Source organism: Oncorhynchus tshawytscha, linkage group LG32 (genome assembly GCF_018296145.1).
Source record: "Oncorhynchus tshawytscha isolate Ot180627B linkage group LG32, Otsh_v2.0, whole genome shotgun sequence".
Classification (NCBI taxonomy): domain Eukaryota; kingdom Metazoa; phylum Chordata; class Actinopteri; order Salmoniformes; family Salmonidae; genus Oncorhynchus; species Oncorhynchus tshawytscha.
The window spans coordinates 15,207,872-15,231,456 of NC_056460.1; the positions used below are offsets into that span (position 1 = coordinate 15,207,872).

At 40.8% G+C, this 23,585-nt stretch overlaps 2 protein-coding genes across 2 annotated transcripts in view; both read left to right on the forward strand.

Moving 5' to 3' along the window:
• Window positions 1-1,337: 1,337 nt before the first annotated feature.
• On the forward strand, window positions 1,338-8,647 carry as3mt (arsenite methyltransferase). The gene is made up of 11 exons (XM_024396474.2): window positions 1,338-1,456; window positions 1,758-1,809; window positions 2,572-2,699; window positions 2,957-3,107; window positions 4,902-5,038; window positions 5,145-5,214; window positions 5,492-5,573; window positions 5,696-5,827; window positions 6,015-6,154; window positions 6,386-6,508; window positions 8,370-8,647. Exons 1-11 carry the CDS (start codon window positions 1,431-1,433, stop codon window positions 8,472-8,474), a joined length of 1,146 nt encoding a protein of 381 aa, XP_024252242.1. The 5' UTR covers window positions 1,338-1,430; the 3' UTR covers window positions 8,475-8,647.
• A 4,208-nt stretch (window positions 8,648-12,855) lies between these two features.
• LOC112230102 (metal transporter CNNM2) overlaps window positions 12,856-23,585 on the forward strand; it is a 65,332-nt gene continuing 54,602 nt past the window's right edge. Inside the window, 1 exon segment of the mRNA XM_042310888.1 lies at window positions 12,856-14,534. Coding sequence (XP_042166822.1) covers window positions 13,043-14,534 — 1,492 coding nt within the window. The 5' untranslated portion in view covers window positions 12,856-13,042.

A 23,585-nucleotide genomic window follows, 5' to 3' on the forward strand; every position in this document is an offset into this window, starting at 1 on the left:
GTAATAAAAAGCTTAATGTATGGATTATTTTGACTATAACAAATACTCAGATGAAACATATTGTGCTATTTATCACATCAAACTGGTGTTAGATTAGTTTCTGGATCACACCAGCCAAATCAAGAGACCCACGTATGCTTTGAAGTCTGTCTGGTCTACCTCCTTCCAGTTGTCTTTAAAAGCGCCCTCCCCCTCCAAGTTGGTCATGTTTATCACCATCGTTTCGATTGACTCTGTCAGGAACAGTTCAAAGCAGGATTTTGTCATCAACCCAGGATATGGTGTATCTTGTTGGCCCTGGGATCCTGATAACATTTTCAGCTGACAGCCGACATCTCCTCTCAGGTGGGGACAAATTCCCATTCTTTGACCGGATTGTAACAACAACCTCAGCAGGGCCCTCTTCCTCATCACTGGATTGTAACAACAACCTCAGCAGGGCCCTCTTCCTCATCACTGGATTGTAACAACAACCTCAGCAGGTCCCTCTTCCTCATCACTGGATTGTAACAACAACCTCAGCAGGGCCCTCTTCCTCATCACTGGAATGTAACAACAACCTCAGCAGGGCCCTCTTCCTCATCACTGGATGGTTCCATATCGGTTGTCTCTTGGTCTGGATCATATTCTGTGTTGTCTTCAACTTCTGACACTTCCTCCTCCTAATGCATCTTCGCTGTCAGTTTCCTTGCCTCTCTTCTCCTCCTCACCAAAGATATGATCAAGAGCCTCACATACAGTACATCGTTTGGTCATTGTGCTGCTACAGAATGAATTGTGATCTAGGCCTCAAAAAAGCTTTATATGCCAGAGCTGAGAGAGAAGTTCTATATATTATTGAAACAATGTAGTGATTGTTTGTGAGAATGTCAACATGTGTAGCATGGGGGAAAGATTCTATTGGGGAAAGGTTCCTGTGGGGGTTGCCATGGAAGCCAAGAAGGGGAGTGAGGTATGTGCATGCTCAAACACACATACATGTGGGGGTCTGGGAGAGGAAGTGTGTCCCTCTGATGAATGGGCATGTGCCTGAACTCAATTTTATACACTAATTGTAGTCTCACCCATTTATTTCTAATGACTGGTCATTTTTGACCGGGAACACCAAAAAGCTAAATAAAACACCTAAAATGTAATGAAAATCATCTAAATGTATTTTGTGTGTTAAAATGCCCCGTGTGGACAAAGTCATGGAATCTTATGACAATTAGATTACATGAACTACATTTTTTCAGCGAGAGAGAGAGAGAGCTTGTAAATCGGTCCAATTAGACCAGAACACAACAGGAGTGTTATACCAGTTTTAAAATTTTATTTTGAAAGAGACTTTTAATTTGAAGGATAGGGGGCGGTACAGAGAACCAGGAAGTTCTCTGAAATTCCCATGTTTATTTATTAGACTTGTAATAATTAAGGTCATTCTGACCACAATGGCTGAATGCAAGAAAGAACACGGGTAAGCTTCCACGAGTGTCAGTTTTTCAAGTTGTTGGCCATGCGCCTCGCAGGTTAATTTTTTAAATTATAATTGTCACACAATCCAGCCAGCATATGCTACAATTTTTAAGATTGTTTAAAGTGAAAGACCAAACTGTTTCCCATGACTCGTTACAATGGCCTATCGTGACAATATACTTGCAGGTTACTGTAACAAGGTCTTGTTTGACATGTTTGTCTTGACCATGTTTTTTTCTCTTGTGAAAATGTCTGTCCGCTAATTTAACTATAGCTAAATGGCATGTCTTACATTTCTATAGGGAATGTGGGAACGGCTGTTTCGTGGATTCAGTGATTCATGTGGATGTCAAGGTATGACAAAGTTAAAGTATAATTTTGTTAGTACATTTTACATATATTTGTAGCCCATTGCTGACAAGTAGAGTAGGTTTATACACTGAGTGTACAACACATTAGGCTCACCTGCTCTTTCCATGACACAGACTGACCAAGTGAATCCAGGTAAAAGCTATGATCCCTTATTGATGTCACTTGTTAAATCTACTTCAATCAGTGTAGATGAACGGAAGGAGACAAGTTAGAGAAGGATTTTTTAAGCCCTGATACAATTGAGACATGGATTGTGTGCCATTCAGAGGGTGTTTGTTTGAACGGGGTATGGTAGTAAGTGGCAGGCGCACTGGTTTGAGTGTCAAAAACTGCAACGCTGCTGGGTTTTTCACGCTCAACAGTTTACTGTGTGTATCAATAATGGTCCGCCACCCAAAGGACATCCAGCCAACTTAACACAACTGTGGGAAGCATTGGAGTCAACATGGGTCAGCATCCCTGTGGAACTCTTTCAACACCTTGTAGAACCATGCTCTGATGAATTGAGGCTGTTCTGAGGGCAAAAGGGGGTGCAATGCAATATTAGGAAGGTGTTCGTCATGTGTTGTACATTCATCAGTGTGTCCAGGCAGTATGTTTATGGCTACTGGTAGCCTAGTTGAAATAATGAAGTTGAACATGAACCTGGAATTGATCATCATGGAATGAGATGCAGCCAAGTAACAATGTGTAAGACTTTCATCATGAATCTTGATACAGTCGGTATTTTTAACCTTCCCTCAGGACTACTATGGGAAGACCCTGAAGAAAACGTCTGACCTGAAGAGTAATGCCTGCTTAGCCCCGGCTCAGCCCATCCCAGCCTTCGTCCTCAAGGCTCTGAAGAAGATCCACCCTGAAGTCACATCCAAGTGGGTTCACTATTGTAACATTGTACTTACAATGTAATCACATTTTGATAACATCAGTGGTATCATAAGTCATTTTCACACACAATTGCATGTCTGTTTGTCTTTCCGTCTCTGTCGGTCTGTGTCTGCCTGCTTGCCTGTAGATTATTAAGGATATGATTGTTGTGAATAAGACCGTTGGAATCGTCCATAAGTAACTGTTACACTTGATTCAATACACTCACCCTGTAGCCCTTGACCTCCTGCTGTTCTGTCAGGTACTATGGGTGTGGTCTGGTGGTCCCAGAGTGTCTGGAGGGCTGCAAGCTGCTGGACCTGGGCAGTGGCAGTGGGAGAGACTGCTACATGCTCAGCCAACTGGTCGGGGAGAAGGGCCACGTCACAGGCATCGACATGACTGAGGACCAGGTACACCACACAGTGTGGTGTGGTGGTGACACCATGTTTTTAATCTCGTATGGGGCCATTGCTGAACACAACACTTTGTGGTGCTTGTTTACAGTGCCTTGCAAAAGTTCATCCCCTTTGGCATTTTTCCTATTTTGTTGCATTACAACCTGTAATTTAAATATATTTTTATTTGGATTCATGTAATGAACATACACAACATAGTCCAAATAGGAGAAGTGAAATATTAAAAACAACTTGTTCCAAAAAAATCTAAAAAAATTGAAAAGTGATGTGTGCATATGTATTCACCCCTTTGCTATGAAGCCCCTAAATAAGATCTGGTGAAACCAATTACCTTCAGAAGTCACATAATTAGGTAAATCAATTCCACCTGTGTTCAATCTAAGTGTCACATGATCTGTCACATGATCTCAGTATATATATATACACCTGTCCTAAAAGCCCTCAGTCTGCAACACCACTAAGCAAGGGGCACCACTAAGCAAGCGGCACCATGAAGACCAAGGAGCTCTCCAAACAGGTCAGGGTCAAAGTTGTGGAGAAGTACAGATCAGGGTTGGGTTATAAAAAAATATATGAAACTTTGAACATCCCACAGAGCACCATTAAATCCATTATTAAAAAATGGAAAGAATGTGGCACCACAACAATCCTGCCAGAAGAGGGCCGCCCACAAAAACTCACAGACCAGGCAAGGAGGTTATTAATCAGAGAGGCAACAAAGAGACCAAAAATAACCATGAAGGAGCTGCAAAGCTCCACAGCGGAGATTGGAGTATCTGTCCATAGGACCACTTTAAGCAACACACTCCACAGAGCTGGGCTTTACGGAAGAGTGGCCAGAAAAAAGCCATTGCTTAAAAAAAAAATAAGCAAACACGTTTGGTGTTCACCAAAAGGCATTTGGGAGATTCCCCAAATATATAGAAGGTACTTTGGTCAGATGAGACTAAAATTGAGCTTTTTGGCCATCAAGGAAAACGCTATGTCTGGTGCAAACCCAACACCTCTCATCACCCCGAGAACATCTGGGTGATCGGGGTTTTTCATCGGCAGGGACTGGGAAACTGGTCAGAATTGAAGGAATGATTGATGGTGCTAAATACAGGGAAATTATTGAGGGAAACCTGTTTCAGTCTTCCAGAGATTTGAGACTGGGACGGAGGTTCACCTTCCAGCAGGACAATGACCCTAAGCATACTGCTAAAGCAACACTTGAATGGTTTAAGGGGAAACATTTAAATGTCTTGGAATGGCCTAGTCAAAGCCCAGACCTTAATCCAATTGAATCTGTGGAATGACTTAAAGATTGCTGTACACCAGCGGAACCCATCCAACTTGAAGGAGCTGGAGCAGTTTTTCCTTGAAGAATGGGCAAAAATCCCAGTGGCTAGATGTGCCAAGCTAATAGAGACATACCCCAAGAGACGTGCAGCTGTAATTGCTGCACAATGTGGCTTTAAAATGAATTGACTGAGGGGAGTGGGTGAACTTGAGCGTGCATAACTATTTTCTGTTTTTTTTGTCTTATTTCTTGTTTGTTTCACAAGAGAAAATATTCTGCATCTTCAAAGTGGTAGGCATGTTGTGTAAATCAAATGATACAAACTCCCCAAAAATGTATTTTAATTCCAGGTTGTAAGGCAACAAAATAGGAAGAATGCCAAGCGGGGTGAATACTAACGCAAGCCACTGTATGTATGTGCAAAGCCAAATTCCCCCTTTTGTCTGTTCTTGTTTTGGAGTGTTGTTTCGGTCCTGGGAACACATACGTTTTTCTTTCTTTTATAGCTTGAGGTTGCCAGAAAGTACGTGGACCACCACACACGGGAGTTTGGATACGAGAAGCCCAACGTGGACTTTGTTCAGGGCTACATCGACGCTCTAAAGGAGGCTGGACTCGAGGAGAACTCCTTCGATATCATCATGTAAGATGCCATGGTTGGTTGTTTGTTTGCCCTCTTGTTTACAGTAATATCATAGTGATTAGTGTACGGTGAGGGTTCATTATTTGCCTCTTTTGTTGTGCGACAGATCCAACTGTGTGGTGAATTTGTCCCCAGACAAGAGAAAAGTATTGAGTGATGCTTACCGCGTGCTGAAGGTACACTGCTATACTGTATCATGTAGAAATCAGCTTCAATGAAGCCTTTCAAGCTTGTAAGGAAGGTTCATGTCATGTTCCAGTCCTTAGAAGTAAAAAGCTGTTACTGTACTTCAACGTGTCGGTGAAAAGTCATTAAGAAAGAGAATCCTTGCTTGGTGACATTGAAAGGCAGAAGACACATTTCAGTTGACTGCATCGTTGTATAACTGACTAGGTATCCTTCTTTCACGTCTTCTAAGCCTAAAGATGTTTTGCTACTTTCTCTGGTTGTCAGGATGGAGGAGAGCTGTACTTCAGTGATGTCTATAGTAACCGTAAGCTCTCCGATGAGATCAAGAATCACAAAGTCCTGTGGGGTGTGTATGTCTACCAACCAGCTTCTGTATTACATTTCACACTGCTTTAGACTGGTTCTACCTACTAGTACCGGCAACCGTTAATAACCTCGGTGATCTGTAGATGTTAATGCTGTCGTTAGGGGAGTGTTTAGGCGGAGCGCTTTGGTGGGGGGACCTAGTGCGATTGGCTCAGGAGGTGGGATTCAGCCCCCCGCGATTGGTCACGGCCAATGTCATCACCGTGGACAACATGGAACTGGAGGCCATCCTAGGTGAGACGTGTTTGACTCGTCTTAAACATGAGACGGTGACACTTTTTCCATCAGCTCTTTAACCATATAAGTTACTATATAGAGGTTACGTTGTTATAACATACTGGGGTCTATAGCATTGATACATGGGACCCCACATTTTTTAGATTGACTGTTCAAAATGTTGATATTTCCTCTGGAACTACAGGCGACTACCAGTTTGTCTCTGCCACCTACCGTCTCTTCAAGGTCCCCAAAATCTCTAACAAAGCCTCTCTGGTCATATACAATGGCAACATCGCTGGTTTTGGGGAGAGTCTGGAGTTTGACGCTCAGTACACATTCAAGGTTTGTACAAGATACTGTTTAGTGTATTTTCTGCCAAAAGGAGTTTGGCTTTGCTCCTCTCCAATATGAGTATGTTTGTGTTGAATGGGGAAGTTGAAAGCAGAGCAGAAAACACATTTCCGATGTAACAGTTTGGCAAATAAAGTTATATTGGATCATACTGATCCTAGATCTGTGCCCGGTGTGTTTTACACATTGAGCAATATTTGTGTTTGTGTGTGTCTCCGCCAGGTGGATGAGGTAGTGGAGGTGGATGGAGAGGTGGCCAGCATCCTCAGCCACTCCAGGTTTGCTGAGGAGTTCACTTTCCAACCGCCCGGGGTACCTGCTGGATGTGGTGTAAAGAAACCCAAGGTTTGTGCCAATACCAGGACAATTGCACCTAATGTGTCATAATACTCTGAGTTTTAGATGTGGTTGCAGGGTGTGTGTATAAATGTCATGGTGTGTGTGTATAAAGTTCATGACACATCCACTGACACCTTCCCACTGTGAATTCCAAATTGACCCCTAGCCCCTACCCACGCACCAAGGTCAAGCAGATGTGCTGCGGTCACAACTAGGCTGTGTTAAAGTCCTGCTGGGAACCTTTAACCAGGAAGGAATGCATGTCCTCCCGTCAGCCAATGGAATGTCTCAATGTCTTATCATGGTCCCTCATGGTCACTGAAACCACACACACATTAGCGCAAGCACAAAACACACACACACACACACACACTGAGGACTATATTTGGTTTGATTATGTTTCCTACAGTTTGAGTCTTTTCATACTCCCTACACATTCTTCAGGCTGTGGGTGTTCAGTTTAGCCTTGATCCTAAGGAGGCTGAGGCTGGTTGAGGTCTCATCCAGGTTCTATTCTCGTGACAAGTTTTACAATGCTTCATACACAGTATTATAACCGCATCATAATGCATTACACCTGTTGTCTCTCAGTAAAGGGTTACTAGTAGCTTTGGGACACATCATCGGTAGTCTGTGTGTTGGTTGAACTCCCTGAGTTCTGCATCGTTCTGGTGGTTGGCGAAGGAAAATAACCATTCCACGTTGTAGCCGGCTTCACCTACAACAACACAAGTTTCCTGTCAACAACAGCATATGTATAATCTCCAGGAACTCTACTTACCAGACAGAAAGTGAAATGTGTCCCTCGCTATCAAATAAACATCTGAATCCAACTTTTGTCCAAACCGCATCATATTCCTGCTGTGTGAACAGTGGTGGATTTCGTGGGAGGAAGTCTTGTGTGAAGGGAGGGGTTAATCTTTGCAGGAATAGGGTGCGGTTTGGGTAAAAGTTGTATTCTAATGTTTATTTGATAGCGAGGGACACATTTCACTTTATGTCTGGTAAGTAGAGTTCCTGGAAATTATACATATGCTTTTGTTGACAGGAAGTTTTTTGGGGGTGTAGCTGGCTATATTGTGGAATGGTTATTTTCCGTCGCCAACCTCCCAGAACGAGGCACAACTCAGGGAGTCCAACCAACACACAGACTACCGATGATGTGTCCCAAAGCTACTGGTAACCTTTTACTGAGAGACAATAGGTGTTGTGTCCCAAAGCTAGTTACCAGGTACTTTATTTAGTTCGCTCCTAACTGTAGTTTAGATTATTATCTCTACCTTTTAGACTCTCTGTTGCAAGTGAACTCAAAGGGCAAACAGATCTGGGTCCGTATCCACAAAGCATCTCAGTGTAGTAGTGCTGATCTAGGATCTGTCCATATAATCTTATAATGACCTAAAAGGCTAAAACTGATCCTAGATCAGCATTCCTCCTCTGAGATGCTTTGTGGATACGGGCCCAGGTCATGATCTCATGCCGTAATAAACTGTATGGAAGGTATATACAGCTTGTACAAGCTACAGCTTCAGGCAAACGGTGAAAAGGTCAACTAGTGGCAGATAACAAAACGTATTGCGTAGTCACAAATGCGGTGGTCGCTGACAGCTGTTTCATAATGACTCAACGTGGAGTTTGATATGTAATGTAATTCATATTATTTAAATGGTATTTCTCTGTAATTCCCTTCAAATACATTGTTGAATTGACTGGAGGTTCTATGGAATGGACCCTAACCTTGTAAGATAGGGGAGTTTATTATCATATAAGGTTATTACATAATGCACTACCATGACGTTGTGTAAATATGGCACGCGGTGTTTCTCAGTGATTTCCCAGGGAAACCCTGTGCTGTGTGTCATTGCAGGTGGGCACGGTGAATCCCTTTGAACTGGTGCTGCAGCTGGGGAGTGCAACTGTCTCTTCTGCCACAGGGGGGTGCTGTGGCGCAGAGTCATCCTGTTGCAAGTGATGGCGTACCCAAGATACGAGAGAGACACAGAGAATGATTATACTCTGTATGAATTACAATTATTGTAATTCATGTCAAACTATGGATCTTTGTCAAGCCTTAAGTTAGGCTAATGTATTAATTGTATAACTGTTTGGATATATTGTCACAATACACACATTTCTGGCAGTGAAGAAGTGGTCAGTGTCTCTCTTTAATGAAGTAGGCCTTAGATTTCAAGATTGGTGTGTGGGAGAGAAATGCAAAAAATATATCCACCTCAGTGGAAGCTGGTGTGAGGAGCTATTGGAGAATGTGCTCATTCTAATAGCAGAAATGGAATGGTATCAAACATCTCAAATATGGAAACCACGCTCGACTCCGTTCCATTAATACCATTCCAGCCATTACAATGAGCCCGTTCTCCTATATCTCCTTCCACCAGCCTCCACTGATCCACAGGGGAACGCACACTCGGGATATCAGTTATATTATTAGTATTTTCATTCCATAAACACCCAAAGTTTGGACTAGGTATTTTCCAAGGGTGTGCTTTGTGAGGAAACTCCTGCAGTCTGTATTCATACAAGTTCAAATGAACGAGTGGCAACAATTAGTCATTTCAATCAGACAATTGGTTAGCAATCAAGTCACAGTTGACAATCTATTTCTATATACAATGTTTACAAAGGTATACATATTAGACAACACATTTAGACAGAATCATAGGTCAACATGAGTGTACAAAACATTTAAGAAAAGCTTCCTAATATAGAGTTGCACCCCCCTCTCAGAACAGCCTCCATTCATCTCTGCATGGACTCCACAAGGTGTTGAAAGCGATCTACAGGGATGCTGGCCCATGTTGACTCCAATGCTTGCCACCATTGTGTCCAGTTTCTTCTTGTTGTGTGTCTGTACTGACATGTATGTGTAACTGATAGACACACACACACAAACTACATGTTAATGTTTTTAGATGTTTGTAAATGGTCTTTTTCATTGTCAGACCCCAGTAAGACTCGCTATTGGCGTTGGCGAATTGGGATCCTTTTTAATCAACATCAAATCAAGTTGGTCTGATGTCCTTTGGGCGGTGGATCATTATTGATACACACAGGTAACTGTTGAGTGTGAAAAACCAGCATAATTGCAGTTCTTGACACAAATCGGTGTGCCTGGCACCTACTACCGTACCCCGTTCAAAGGCGTCTTGTCTTGCCCATTCACCCTTTGAATGGCACACATACACAATTTATGTCTCAGGGCTTAAAAATGCTTCTCTAACTTGTCTCCTCTCCATCTACACTGATTGATGTGGATTTAACAAGTGACATCAATAAGGGATCATAGCTTTCATCTGGATTCTATCTCAAGGATGGGAAACTTTGACTCATGAGGGGCTGCAGTGGCTAGTGGGTCTGTGTCACAGGTTGGTGGCACCTTAATTTGGGTGGACGGGCTCGAGGTAATGACTGGAGCAGAATCAGTGGAATGGTATCAACCACATGGTTTCCAGGTGTTTGATGCTATTCCATTTGCTCAGCAGCCTCCACTGGTCTGCATACCCACATACATAACCCCCTCCCCACCTTGCAGGCAAAACATTTTAGCAGTCACCATCATGATAGCTGAAGAGGGGGGAAAATGGTTTAAGTTAGTTTCCTGCAATTCTGCACGTTTTGCCATTGGCCGTAGAGAGAATGTTGCCGTTTAACAGCTAATTTCCTGCTATTCTACACATGTTGTAATAGTGTGGAGGCAAATGTTTAACTCGTGATCAATGTGCCCCACGCCCGTCGGTAATTCGACCATGCTTACAACACGTTTGGATAGCTGGCCACTAGACTCATTTAACAATCAAATAAACGTAGCTGACATGGGGTAACTGAGTGACTGCTGAAGCATAACCAAATTGCATCTTGTGTATACTATTATTCTAACTCTCAACTGTATGTTGAGACCCCGACTGAGTTAAAAATAAATATTCCGCAGGCCTACAAAAGGGCCGCATGTAGCCAGATGCCCATCCCTGGTCTATTTCATTGGAAGAGCAGGTGTTCATAATATTTTTTGAACCATTTTATCAAATAAAATAACCTCTTATTGGTCTCATACAAATATTTCGCAGATGTTATTGCTGGTGTAGCGAAATGCTCCCATGTGACTTGTGCAAAGGCGAAACAATAGTGATACAAATACATCCAAACAAAACATGGCTGTGATACAGTAGGCTAAATGTTTTTATATCAGAAAGAGATCGAGTTCCTCATTACGTCCCTAGGGGAGACCGTGTCCAGGTAGTGGATCAAGACGCATTATCGTTTTACTAGTTTATCATCCCTAAAGGGCATGTGAACCTTCCCTATCGCGATGAACTTGATCGAGTGTTGCAATGTCCCGATGGAATTCTGTGCTTGGCGACATGCTGATTGTTTCTACGAATGGATTTGCCTTGTGTTTCGGTGATGCGGACCTTACGTTGTCGCTTAGCGCGTAGGCCTACGCTGCCCATTAGCCAGTTCTAGAGAATTTGTAGGAACTGCTCCTCCATATCTGTATGTGAGACTAACACTGCGTCTTTGACCTCCCGCTTCCAGGAACAGGGATACAAGGACATGGAAAAGACACTGAGAGAGATCAATTGCTGAGGCATGCATAAAATTGAGATTTGTTTTGTGTGTGTTTTCACTTCTACCTTTACACCGCTCTTGAGCAAATATGAACATTTTAAGTAAACATTGGCACATATTGACGTCTGATTCCAAATTAAAATGTGTAGGCTATTCAAAGACCCTCCCCTGTTCGCCTATAGGAGAGCACACAATCTCAGAGATGCACTGTTCCAATCAGATGTGGGTGCGCATCCACTACATCCATTGTCATAACACCTATAGACTAGTTAGCTGACGACGTCTAGAAAACTTTGCGCTCGCTTCAAAGGCGCAGAAGTCCATGTGTTGTTATGGTTCTGGATGGCCAGATAGCTAGCAAAAATGACAAGAGACTGCCATGTGGTGAATTGTAAGTGTCTCGTTTCTGCTGGTTGTATCTTGTTCTTGATACCAGGTATTTTTGCTGTTGTTGGTTATTTGACTGTCACCTCAATGATGACATGGCTCAAATTCACTAGCTACCTAATCAACAACTGTAAGAATGTATTTGAGAGACAACAAGTGGTCATGGTGCAACTGTATTTATGTTTTCCAATAAATATTGGCGACTAACTGTAGTTTACACGTTATCAACAATCTAAGCCAACCCTGTCGGGATAGTCCCATAGTTAAACAACCAGCCCCTGAAGAACACGGAAATATTCCATCACCCGAAAACAGGAAGAAAAAAACATATATATCTGTAGTAGAACCATATGTGCTTCATCTGATGTTGTTTCTTTGCTTTGTTCCATGTTCTGATATGTCAGGCAGAATAGGCCTATTATCCATGAGTTGACATGCGTGCCTTTGCCATCATCATCATCCCCGATTGGACAGATAATGACTCTACTACCTCAATGTGATGTTGTGATACTGTCCTACCTAACCCTCCGTTTTTAAACTATGCCCAATGCCTACTTTGTGAAAGTAGCCCATTTGAAATGTGATTCGTGCATAACACGTAGGCTAAATTGCCTATTAATGCGTAGGCTAAATTGCCTATTAATCATCATGCGTAGGCTAAATTGCCTATTAATCATCATGCGTAGGCTAAATTGCCTATTAATGATGGGTGATTCATTGAGGAATGTGCACACTTTGTATGATATAAATAATTATTTTCACACCAGAACATTGTAGGCTACAGTATTCAAAATAAAATGTCTTATACATGCGTCTGGGCATTTTGCGTAATTATCTGTTTATTAGGCTAATATTACGCATGGCAATTACTGCACGTTTTGTCTATATCATTTCCAATGCCTATCATGCATTTGTATTGGTTTGGTTGGTCAACCAACCCTCCCTACAATTAGGCTTTGCAGATCATCTTTAAATAGCATACAAGACATACCATACCCTAAGCTATAAAATGCATTGTGACTGCTTGTTTGGTCATCTTAAGGAACTAATCTAAAATGCATAAAGAATGTCACATAGCCTAAAAGCATGCATTCCATTCAGCCCGCTGACACAACTCTCTCCCTCTACCTCTCGCTCACCTCTGCAATGGAGAGAACATTGCATAATGACGCACCATTCAATCCCCCCCAGTTTAATCAAATATTATGGATCTATCCACCAATTCATTATTTATTGGTTGCCTCTGAATTCCATCTGAAAAAGTCACGAGGAAAGTGTCTTAGGCGAGGTGCGCTTGTTTTGGAATTTCATTCGTTGGAGCTGCGGCGAAAACTCCGCCCCCGTCCAACTACCGCACTGGATTGGGTGCTACGGTCGTCTGTCTCCGGGACATCAGGGGAGGCACGAGTTCGCTCTAGGAGTAATCAGTTTCGGACTCGTAGTGGAACCAAGCGCTTGGGTCCCCGATGCTGCACAAATCACGGCGACCCCCGGTGGAGATGAAGGCTGACTCCGATTGGCTCTGATTTTTAAAAGCCCTTTTCATTCAGGAGGTTGCCCATTATCAACATGGCTGAGCCTTCGGCCCCAGTACCCTCTGCAAAAATGGCGTCACTTAGCCGGGTTCGAGCTCTGACGATGATTTTCTTAACTGTCAGCGGTTGTTTGGTCACCTCGACAAGTGGCAAGGAAGGCGGGGTAGAGTCGGACACGGTTATCATCGGGCTCCGGTTGGAGGACACGGACGACATTTCCTTTATGGATAGGGGCTATCTACGGGTGAGTGAACGGTCTCGTGTCAAATTGAGGGTCTACGGGCAAAACATAAACAACGAGACCTGGTCCAAAATTGCATTTACGGAACACGAGCAGATCCGACCAGTCGGGGACATCGACAGCTTATCGGGGGACAACGGGAGCAAAGAGGATACATCCGCGCATCCCTGCGGTATCAGGACCTCGGATATAATCATCTTGCCCAACATCATTCTAAGTCGCAGGACTTCGGGAGTAGTTGAAATCGAGGTCAAACCCCTTCGAAAAACCGAGAGGAGTAAATCGTATTACCTGTGCATCGCCACCTCGACACCTGCCCATCACGCCGCCGGCCTGCACGACCCATGGACCGAAAACACCTGGATTTACCACGACGGAGATGACACGAAAGTGATAGTTGTGGAGGAGAAGAGGTTTCTGCTCCCCTTCTGGCTTCAAGTCATCTTTATTTCCATGTTGCTGTGTCTGTCAGGCATGTTCAGCGGGTTGAACTTGGGACTGATGGCACTGGACCCAATGGAGCTCCAAATAGTTCAGAATTGTGGCACAGAGATGGAGAAGAATTATGCCAAAAAGATAGAGCCAGTTAGGAGCCAAGGGAATTACCTGCTTTGCTCACTTCTCCTAGGCAACGTGCTCGTCAATACAACTCTAACTATCTTATTTGATGATATTGCAGGTTCTGGGCTGATAGCTGTGGTGATGTCAACTATTGGAATTGTCATCTTTGGAGAGATTGTCCCTCAAGCCATATGCTCAAGACATGGCCTTGCCGTTGGAGCCAACACCATTTTCCTCACCAAGTTTTTCATGCTGCTCACCTTCCCTGCTTCATACCCAGTGAGCAAACTTCTAGATTACCTTTTGGGCCAAGAGATAGGCACTGTGTACAACCGAGAGAAGCTTTTGGAGATGCTCAGAGTCACGGATCCGTACAATGATCTGGTCAAAGAGGAGTTGAACATCATTCAGGGCGCCTTGGAACTGCGGACTAAGACTGTGGAGGACGTGATGACCCCGCTAAGAGATTGTTTTATGATTCCAGGTGATGCTATCCTCGACTTCAACACCATGTCTGAAATTATGGAGAGCGGCTACACGCGCATCCCCGTGTTCGAGGGTGAGAGGTCCAACATTGTGGATCTATTGTTCGTGAAGGACCTGGCGTTTGTCGACCCAGATGATTCTACGCCGCTGAAAACCATCACTAAGTTTTACAGCCATCAGCTGCATTTTGTGTTCAATGACACCAGGCTGGATGCCATGCTGGAGGAGTTCAAGAAAGGTGAGAGGGGTTTCATTTTTATTGGCCAACTGTACCCTGTCAATCAAATGATCATGCCATTTCAAGCTAAATGTGGGATGACTGTTCCATCATTGGCTTTCATTTGGCATGTCTATGGTCTAGGGATTCATTGCAAATGTGAGAATGGCGTTTCATCGGAACACAGACCGATGATATAATAACCTAGAGAGACACGTGTTGCTATTCATTAGTAAGCAGTCAATTCACCGTATTACATCTCCAGTGTAGATTTCTATTCATATCAACATATTTATGGCATTTTATAGTTGGGGAAAACATCACAACCTTCAATCAGGGGGTATTTGCCTCTGGGAACAACACTGTCCCAGTTCCTTGACTGTACGTATAATGTCACACACTTGACATAATAATATCCAGATCAGATCTCCTACTATGATAATACTATGACATCATAGAGAGCTCGAAGACCATTTCCCCCGGGAAAATGGTCAAGTAATGTGTGTCTTACTGTCTAATAACAGGTTACTGTCATTTAAAACTTGACTGAGACACGTGAATGACCTCATAGCACGGATGGCCTGCTGTCCTTCAGGTGTCTCCCAAGTGTTTCAAGTGTATAAACAAAGATGTTAAAGCCAAACCACGAAACCCGACTTTCAGGAAGATGGATTGTGGCGTTGCTCCATCAGGAAGGGTGTCACAAAAGATCCCAGATACAATAAAAAGAAAAGAGGCGAGGTGAGGTGGGGAGGAATGGCATCCTAAAGTAGCTGGCTGCCATTCCTTGTCAGAGATGTAAGGGCATATTTGTTGTCACCTCTTGGGTCATTTCCTGCAAAGAAAAGGTGGGGAGGGGGAATGTTCATGTTATCTTTCACCATCACTTCCATTCCTCGTTAATGTTCACACGGTTCCCCTCCCACTCTCTCTTTCTCTCTCTCTCTCTCTCTCTCTCTCTCTCTCTCCTTCTCTCTCTCTCTCTCCCTCTCTCTCTTCTCTCTCTCTCTCTCTCTCTCTCTCTCTCTCTCTCTCTTCTCTCTCTCTCTCTCTCTCTCTCTCTCTCTCTCTCTCTCTCCTTCTCGCTCTCTCTCTCTCTCTCTCTCTCTCTCTCTCTCTCCTCCTTCTCTCTCTCTCTCTCTTCTCTCTCTCTCTCTCTCTCTCTCTCTCTCTCTCTCTCTCTCTCTCTCTCTCTCTCCACCCCTCTCCCCCTCTGTGGTTTGTGACTTGCATTAGGAAATTCATTCATGGGAATGGTACAACCGCGTCAGTGCTAAGGTTATCAGGTGGGGGCATCTTGTTTGAGAACCTGCTTAAATCCCCTCCTCTCCCTACTCTAAGTTGTGTGCATTGCCTCTGAATGATGGTGGTGTTTAACTCCCTTCGTCCTGCCCACTGGAATGCAGTCGTGTGAATAATGAATAACTCCTCTCTCTTAACACCCACAGAGTTACACTTTATGACATAGTTACTCACTTTGTAAAGTTTTCATTTTAAGGTGCGTTTTGGTTTCGTCACTGTCTGACACTGACAATCACACCTGTCTGTTGATAGCAGGAACGATATACATTTTGATCAGGCAGCTTCTGTGCACACGGTTGTTACGTCATTACGGTTGTTACATCATTACGGTTGTTACATCATTACGGTTGTTACAACATTACATCATTACGGTTGTTACATCATTATGGTTGTTACAACATTACGGTTGTTATATCATTACATTTTTTACATCATTATGGTTTTTACATCATTAAGGTTTTTACATCATTATGGTTGTTACATCATTACGGTTGTTACATCACTACGGTTGTTATATCATTACTTTTTGTACATCACTACGGTTGTTATATCATTACATTTTTTTACATAATTACGGTTGTTACATCACTACGGTTGTTACATCAGTACATTTTTTACATCATTACGGTTGTTACATCACTACGGTTGTTATATCATTACGGTTGTTACATCATTATGGTTGTTACATCATTACGGTTGTTACATCACTACGGTTGTTCTATCATTACAGTTGTTACTTCATTACAGTTGTAACATCATTATGGTTGTTACATCATTATGGTTGTTACTTCATTACGGTTGTTACATCATTACGGTTGTTACATCATTACAGTTGTTATATCATTACAGTTGTTACATCATTATGGGTGTTACATCATTACGGTTGTTACATCACTACGGCTGTTACATCATTACGGTTGTTACATCATTACATTTTTTACACCATTATGGTTTTTACATCATTATGGTTGTTACATCATTACGGTTGTTACATCATTGCGGTTGTTACATCATTACGGTTGCTACGTCATTACAGTTGCTATGTCATTACGGTTGTTACATCATTACAGTTGTTACATCATTACGGTTGTTTAATAATTACGTTTTTTACATCATTACGGTTTTTACATCATTATGGTTGTTACATCACTATGGTTGTTATATCATTACATTTTTTACATCATTATGGTTGTTACATCATTATGTGTTTTTTACATCATTATGGTTGCTACATCATTACGGTTGTTACATCATTACGGTTGTTACATAATTACGTTTTTTACATCATTACACTTTTTACATCATTATGGTTGTTACATCACTACGGTTGTTATATCATTACATTTTTTTACATCATTATGGTTGTTACATCATTACGGTTGTTACATCATTACGGTTTTTACATCATTACGGTTGTTACATCACTACGGTTGTTATATCATTACATTTTTTATATCACTACGGTTGTTATATCATTACATTTTTTACATCATTACGGTTGTTACATCACTACGGTTGTTACATCAGTACATTTTTTACATCATTACGGTTGTTACATCACTACGGTTGTTATATCATTACAGTTATTACTTCATTACGGTTGTTACATCATTACAGTTGTTACATCATTATGGTTGTTACATCATTATGGTTGTTACATCATTATGGTTGTTACTTCATTACGGTTATTACATCATTATGGTTGTTACATCATTACGGTTGTTACATCACGACGGTTGTTACATCATTACGGTTGTTACATCATTACATTTTTTACACCATTATGGTTTTTACATCATTATGGTTGTTACATCATTACGGTTGTTACATCATTATTGTTTTTACACCATTATGTTTTTTACATCATTATGGTTGTTTCATCATTACAGTTGTTACATCATTACAGTTGTTACATCATTAAATTTTTTACACCATTACGGTTTTTACATCATTACGGTTGTTACATCATTATTGTTGTTACATCATTATGGTTGTTTCATCATTATGGTTGTTACATCATTACGGTTGTGATATCACTACATTTGTTACATCATTACAGTTGTTACATCATTACGGTTGTTACATCATTACGGTTGTTACATCATTACGGTTGTTATATCATTACATTTTTTACATCATTATGGTTTTTACATCATTACGGTTGTTACATCATTATGGTTGTTATAGCATTACATTTTTTACACCATTACGGTTGTTACATCATTACGGTTGTTACATCATTACTGTTGTTACACCATTATGGTTGTTACATCATTATGGTTGTTACATTATTACGGTTGTTACATCATTATGTTTGTTGTATCATTACAGTTGTTACATCATTACGGTTGTTATATACATCATTACGTTTTTTACATCATTATGGTTGTTACATCATTACGTTTGTTACATCATTATGGTTTTTACATCATTATGGTTGTTACATCATTACGTTTTTATATCATTACGGTTGTTACATCATTACGGTTTTTACATCATTATGGTTGTTACATCATTATGGTAGTTACATCATTACGGTTTTTACATCATTGCGGTTGTTACATCATTACGGTTGTTACATCATTACGGTTGTTACATCATTACGGTTGTTACAACATTACATCATTACGGTTGTTACATCATTATGGTTGTTACAACATTACGGTTGTTATATCATTACATTTTTTACATCATTATGGTTTTTACATCATTAAGGTTTTTACATCATTATGGTTGTTACATCATTAATTGTTACATCACTACGGTTGTTATATCATTACTTTTTGTACATCACTACGGTTGTTATATCATTACATTTTTTTACATAATTACGGTTGTTACATCACTACGGTTGTTACATCAGTACATTTTTTTACATCATTACGGTTGTTACATCACTACGGTTGTTATATCATTACGGTTGTTACATCATTATGGTTTTACAAAAACCATGTTACATCATTACGGTTGTTACATCACTGGATATGATTAGGTTGTTCTATCATTACAGTTGTTACATTCATTATCAGTTGTAACATCATTATGGTTGTTACATCATTATGGTTGTTACTTCATTACGGTTGTTACATCATTACGGTTGTTACATCATTACAGTTGTTATATCATTACAGTTGTTACATCATTATGGGTGTTACATCATTACGGTTGTTACATCACTACGGCTGTTACATCATTACGGTTGTTACATCATTACATTTTTTACACCATTATGGTTTTTACATCATTATGGTTGTTACATCATTACGGTTGTTACATCATTGCGGTTGTTACATCATTACGGTTGCTATCTTTACAGTTGCTATGTCATTACGGTTGTTACATCATTACAGTTGTTACATCATTACTGTTGTTTAATAATTACGTTTTTTACATCATTACGGTTTTTACATCATTATGGTTGTTACATCACTATGGTTGTTATATCATTACATTTTTAATGAGAATGACATCATTATGGTTGTTACATCATTATGTGTTTTTTTGTACATCATTATGGTTGCTACATCATTACGGTTGTTACATCATTACGGTTGTTACATAATTACGTTTTTACATCATTACACTTTTTACATCATTATGGTTGTTACATCACTACGGTTGTTATATCATTACATTTTTACATCATTATGGTTGTTACATCATTACGGTTGTTACATCATTACGGTTTTTACATCATTACGGTTGTTACATCACTACGGTTGTTATATCATTACATTTTTTATATCACTACGGTTGTTATATCATTACATTTTTTACATCATTACGGTTGTTACATCACTACGGTTGTTACATCAGTACATTTTTTACATCATTACGGTTGTTACATCACTACGGTTGTTATATCATTACAGTTATTACTTCATTACGGTTGTTACATCATTACAGTTGTTACATCATTATGGTTGTTACATCATTATGGTTGTTACATCATTATGGTTGTTACTTCATTACGGTTATTACATCATTATGGTTGTTACATCATTACGGTTGTTACATCACGACGGTTGTTACATCATTACGGTTGTTACATCATTACATTTTTTACACCATTATGGTTTTACATCATTATGGTTGTTACATCATTACGGTTGTTACATCATTATTGTTTTTACACCATTATGTTTTTACATCATTATGGTTGTTTCATCATTACAGTTGTTACATCATTACAGTTGTTACATCATTAAATTTTTTACACCATTACGGTTTTTACATCATTACGGTTGTTACATCATTATTGTTGTTACATCATTATGGTTGTTTCATCATTATGGTTGTTACATCATTACGGTTGTGATATCACTACATTTGTTACATCATTACAGTTGTTACATCATTACGGTTGTTACATCATTACGGTTGTTACATCATTACGGTTGTTATATCATTACATTTTTTACATCATTATGGTTTTTACATCATTACGGTTGTTACATCATTATGGTTGTTATAGCATTACATTTTTTACACCATTACGGTTGTTACATCATTACGGTTGTTACATCATTACTGTTGTTACACCATTATGGTTGTTACATCATTATGGTTGTTACATTATTACCCAGGTTGTTACATCATTATGTTTGTTGTATCATTACAGTTGTTACATCATTACGGTTGTTATATACATCATTACGTTTTTTGACATCATTATGGTTGTTACATCATTACGTTTGTTACATCATTATGGTTTTTACATCATTATGGTTGTTACATCATTACGTTTTTATATCATTACGGTTGTTACATCATTACGGTTTTTACATCATTATGGTTGTTACATCATTATGGTAGTTACATCATTACGGTTTTTACATCATTGCGGTTGTTACATCATTACGGTTGTTACATCATTACGAGGCTTGAAAAAGACTACTTACACTTTGTGGCCTATCATACATACTTAACTTTAAGACTGGTTGTGACCATGTTCATCTAGTCAATATGACTATGATTTCCCTGAACTCCCTGAACTTTCCCTGAAATAATATCAATTAGGCATTTTATATTAATTATTCAATCGCTAGAGTGTTTGTTTTGGTTTATTGTCAAGTCCGGTTAATGAGAAGGAAATGAATGGAAAAAATAACTGTGCTTGTCATAGTAGCCTTGTTTGAAGGCTAATGTATAATATGTTACATATTATGCATTTTCATTAATTTGGTCACATTCATTTGAAGGTTTCTGTCAGTGTTGAAAATCTTTACAAAAACCATGGTGTGATTACTTCAAATTAGGTTTCTATTAATATAGCGGACAATGGTATGCATTTTCATTTGCATAATGGATTCATTAATACATGGATATGATTAGCAGACTAGAAGGTGGTCAGAACAGAACAGCAGCTGCATTGATAATCTTATGTATTGTAGGATATTGCTGACCTATGGCCAGTCCTTTAGACATCATCAGTGATCCCAGAACATGACCTGTAAAACCCCCATTATCTACCACCACAGCTTCAGTTTTAAACTCCAGCTTCACACAGCTGAAAATGCTATATTTTTGCTTATGGAAAATATGTTTCACAGCGGTTTAGATGGTTTAGAGGGCACAGTGATTCTCTACGCGATTCTTGCTTGTTTTGTCACAAACTGATATTAGGCGACCTATTAGACTTTTAGCAACCAGGAAATGGCGGAGCGATTTCTGCATTGTGCATCTTTAAGAACTGGAAGCATAGAAATTGCGCCCCATAGAACAGATCTGTCACTTCTTAGACTTGCTTTCAATGAGAATGACAGATCTATAACTCCAATTTCTGTGTGAATTTGTTTGTATATTTGGTTATATATTGCCGTTTTAAAGCTCTAGATATAACCTTTTTGTAGATTGTACATATAGGTAAGGTACATCAGACTAAACCCTAGTCCTCCAGGTTCCAGCCTCCCAGCAAGGCCACGAGGCCAGGTGCCAGTGTGGTCTTTGGGTTCCTGTTCTTGGCTCTGCTCCAGAGGGAACTCGCCTTCCTTCCGTCCAACCTCTGGAGCGGTTGTAAATCCTGAGGAAGGGAGGTCAAAGTTTCTCGTCAATCTGCCTCTAGTCACGGCACCACACTCGGTTCAAAGTGCTTTGTATTGTAAGTCATTGTTAATTAATTTGACTGCCTCTTGTGGAGCTGGTTGCTGCACAGCCGTCTGAAGTTGGGTTGAAGAACGAAAGAAAAAAGCCTCCCGCCACATCTGCTCCAACAGCTACATACTTTAGAGATACACTGAGTGGAAAAAACATTTAGAACACCTGCTCTTTCCATGACAGACTGACCAGGTGAATCCAGGTGAAAGCTATGATCCCTTATGGAGGTCACTTGTTAAATCCACTTCAGTCAGTGTATGTGAAAGGGAGGAGACAGGTTAAAATATGATTTTTAAGCCTTGAGACAATTGAGACATGGATTGTGTATGTGTGCCATTCAGAGGGTGAATGGGCAAGACAAAAGGTTTAAATGCCTTTGAATGAGGTATGGTAGTAGGTGCCAGGTGCACTGGTTTGTGTCAAGAACTCCACTGTTGCTGGGTTTTTCCACGCTCAACCGTTTCCCTTGTGTATCAAGAACGGTCCGCCATCCAGAGGACATCCAGCCAATTTGACCGAACTGTGGGAGGTATTGGAGTCAACATGGGTCAGCATCCCTGTGGAACGCTTTTGACACCTTGTAGAGTCCATGCCTCAACGTATTGAGGTGTTCTGAGGGCGGGGGTGTGGGGGGTGCAACACAATCTTAGGAAGGTGTTCCTAATGTTTGGTATACTCAGTGTAAAGCACACAAAAAGCGTAATTAGTTTGACTTTTGAACTCAGGTTTTTGAGGATTCTGAATTAGCCGTTTCTTGCTGGCTCTGTTTGTGGTTGAAGATTTCACTTTCTGCACTGCAACTGTGAAGTAAACCAGCTTCCACCTGAAAAAAAACTGTGGTGGCAGTTCTTAATACTATGCCCCCATGCTAAGGTTCAGGTTGGTGGCTTGACCTAAGCCACTATCGTCATCCTAGACCTTTAAATCGAGACAGACAACCCCTTGGAAACTTCTGAACCCCTTTGTTAGTTTCTGTCGGATTGCAACAATTCGTGACAATTAGCGACTAGTAGTGACAGTGACAATTAGCGACAATTAGAGACTACTAGCCATACAGGAGATTAGGTGGTCAAGCAGCAGGAGTAGTGGGTTAATGAGTGGGTCAACGTGTTCCCTTTGGGATGAACCCAAGTAGCACACACAGAATGGGGCCAATCACACTCACGTCCAGTCTTGTTTTTTGAACGAATTAATGTCACTCACTTGTTGCACCCACTTTGTTGCAGCCCCTTAGTTTTACTAGTATTATGTTGGCATATTTCATAGACACGTGACATATTTAAAAAGGTAGATCGAGGTTCGCCTTCTGCTTGTGTTTTGAATCACATGCACACACACACACACACACACACACACACACACACACACACACACAGACAGACAGAGAGGGTTGATTTTAATCGTATCCCTCCATGAACTCCATAACCTTGGACAGTGTAACTTGGCCCAGTGCCAGCCACTGCAGGTGGGAAGGACTGCTGTCGTTCAAACTAAGCAGCGCATCGCCATCGTTCCTCGAAAGTGTCATTCCTCGTTTTCCAGTTCTGCTCCATTCCACTCGTGCCTGTTTCTGTCTCACATATAACTAGAATAATATGTGCTGTATGTGCTTGATTGGAGTTGAGAAAGAGGCCTCCAGTGTAGACTACACTGTAAAAACAGAATGACTCGAAA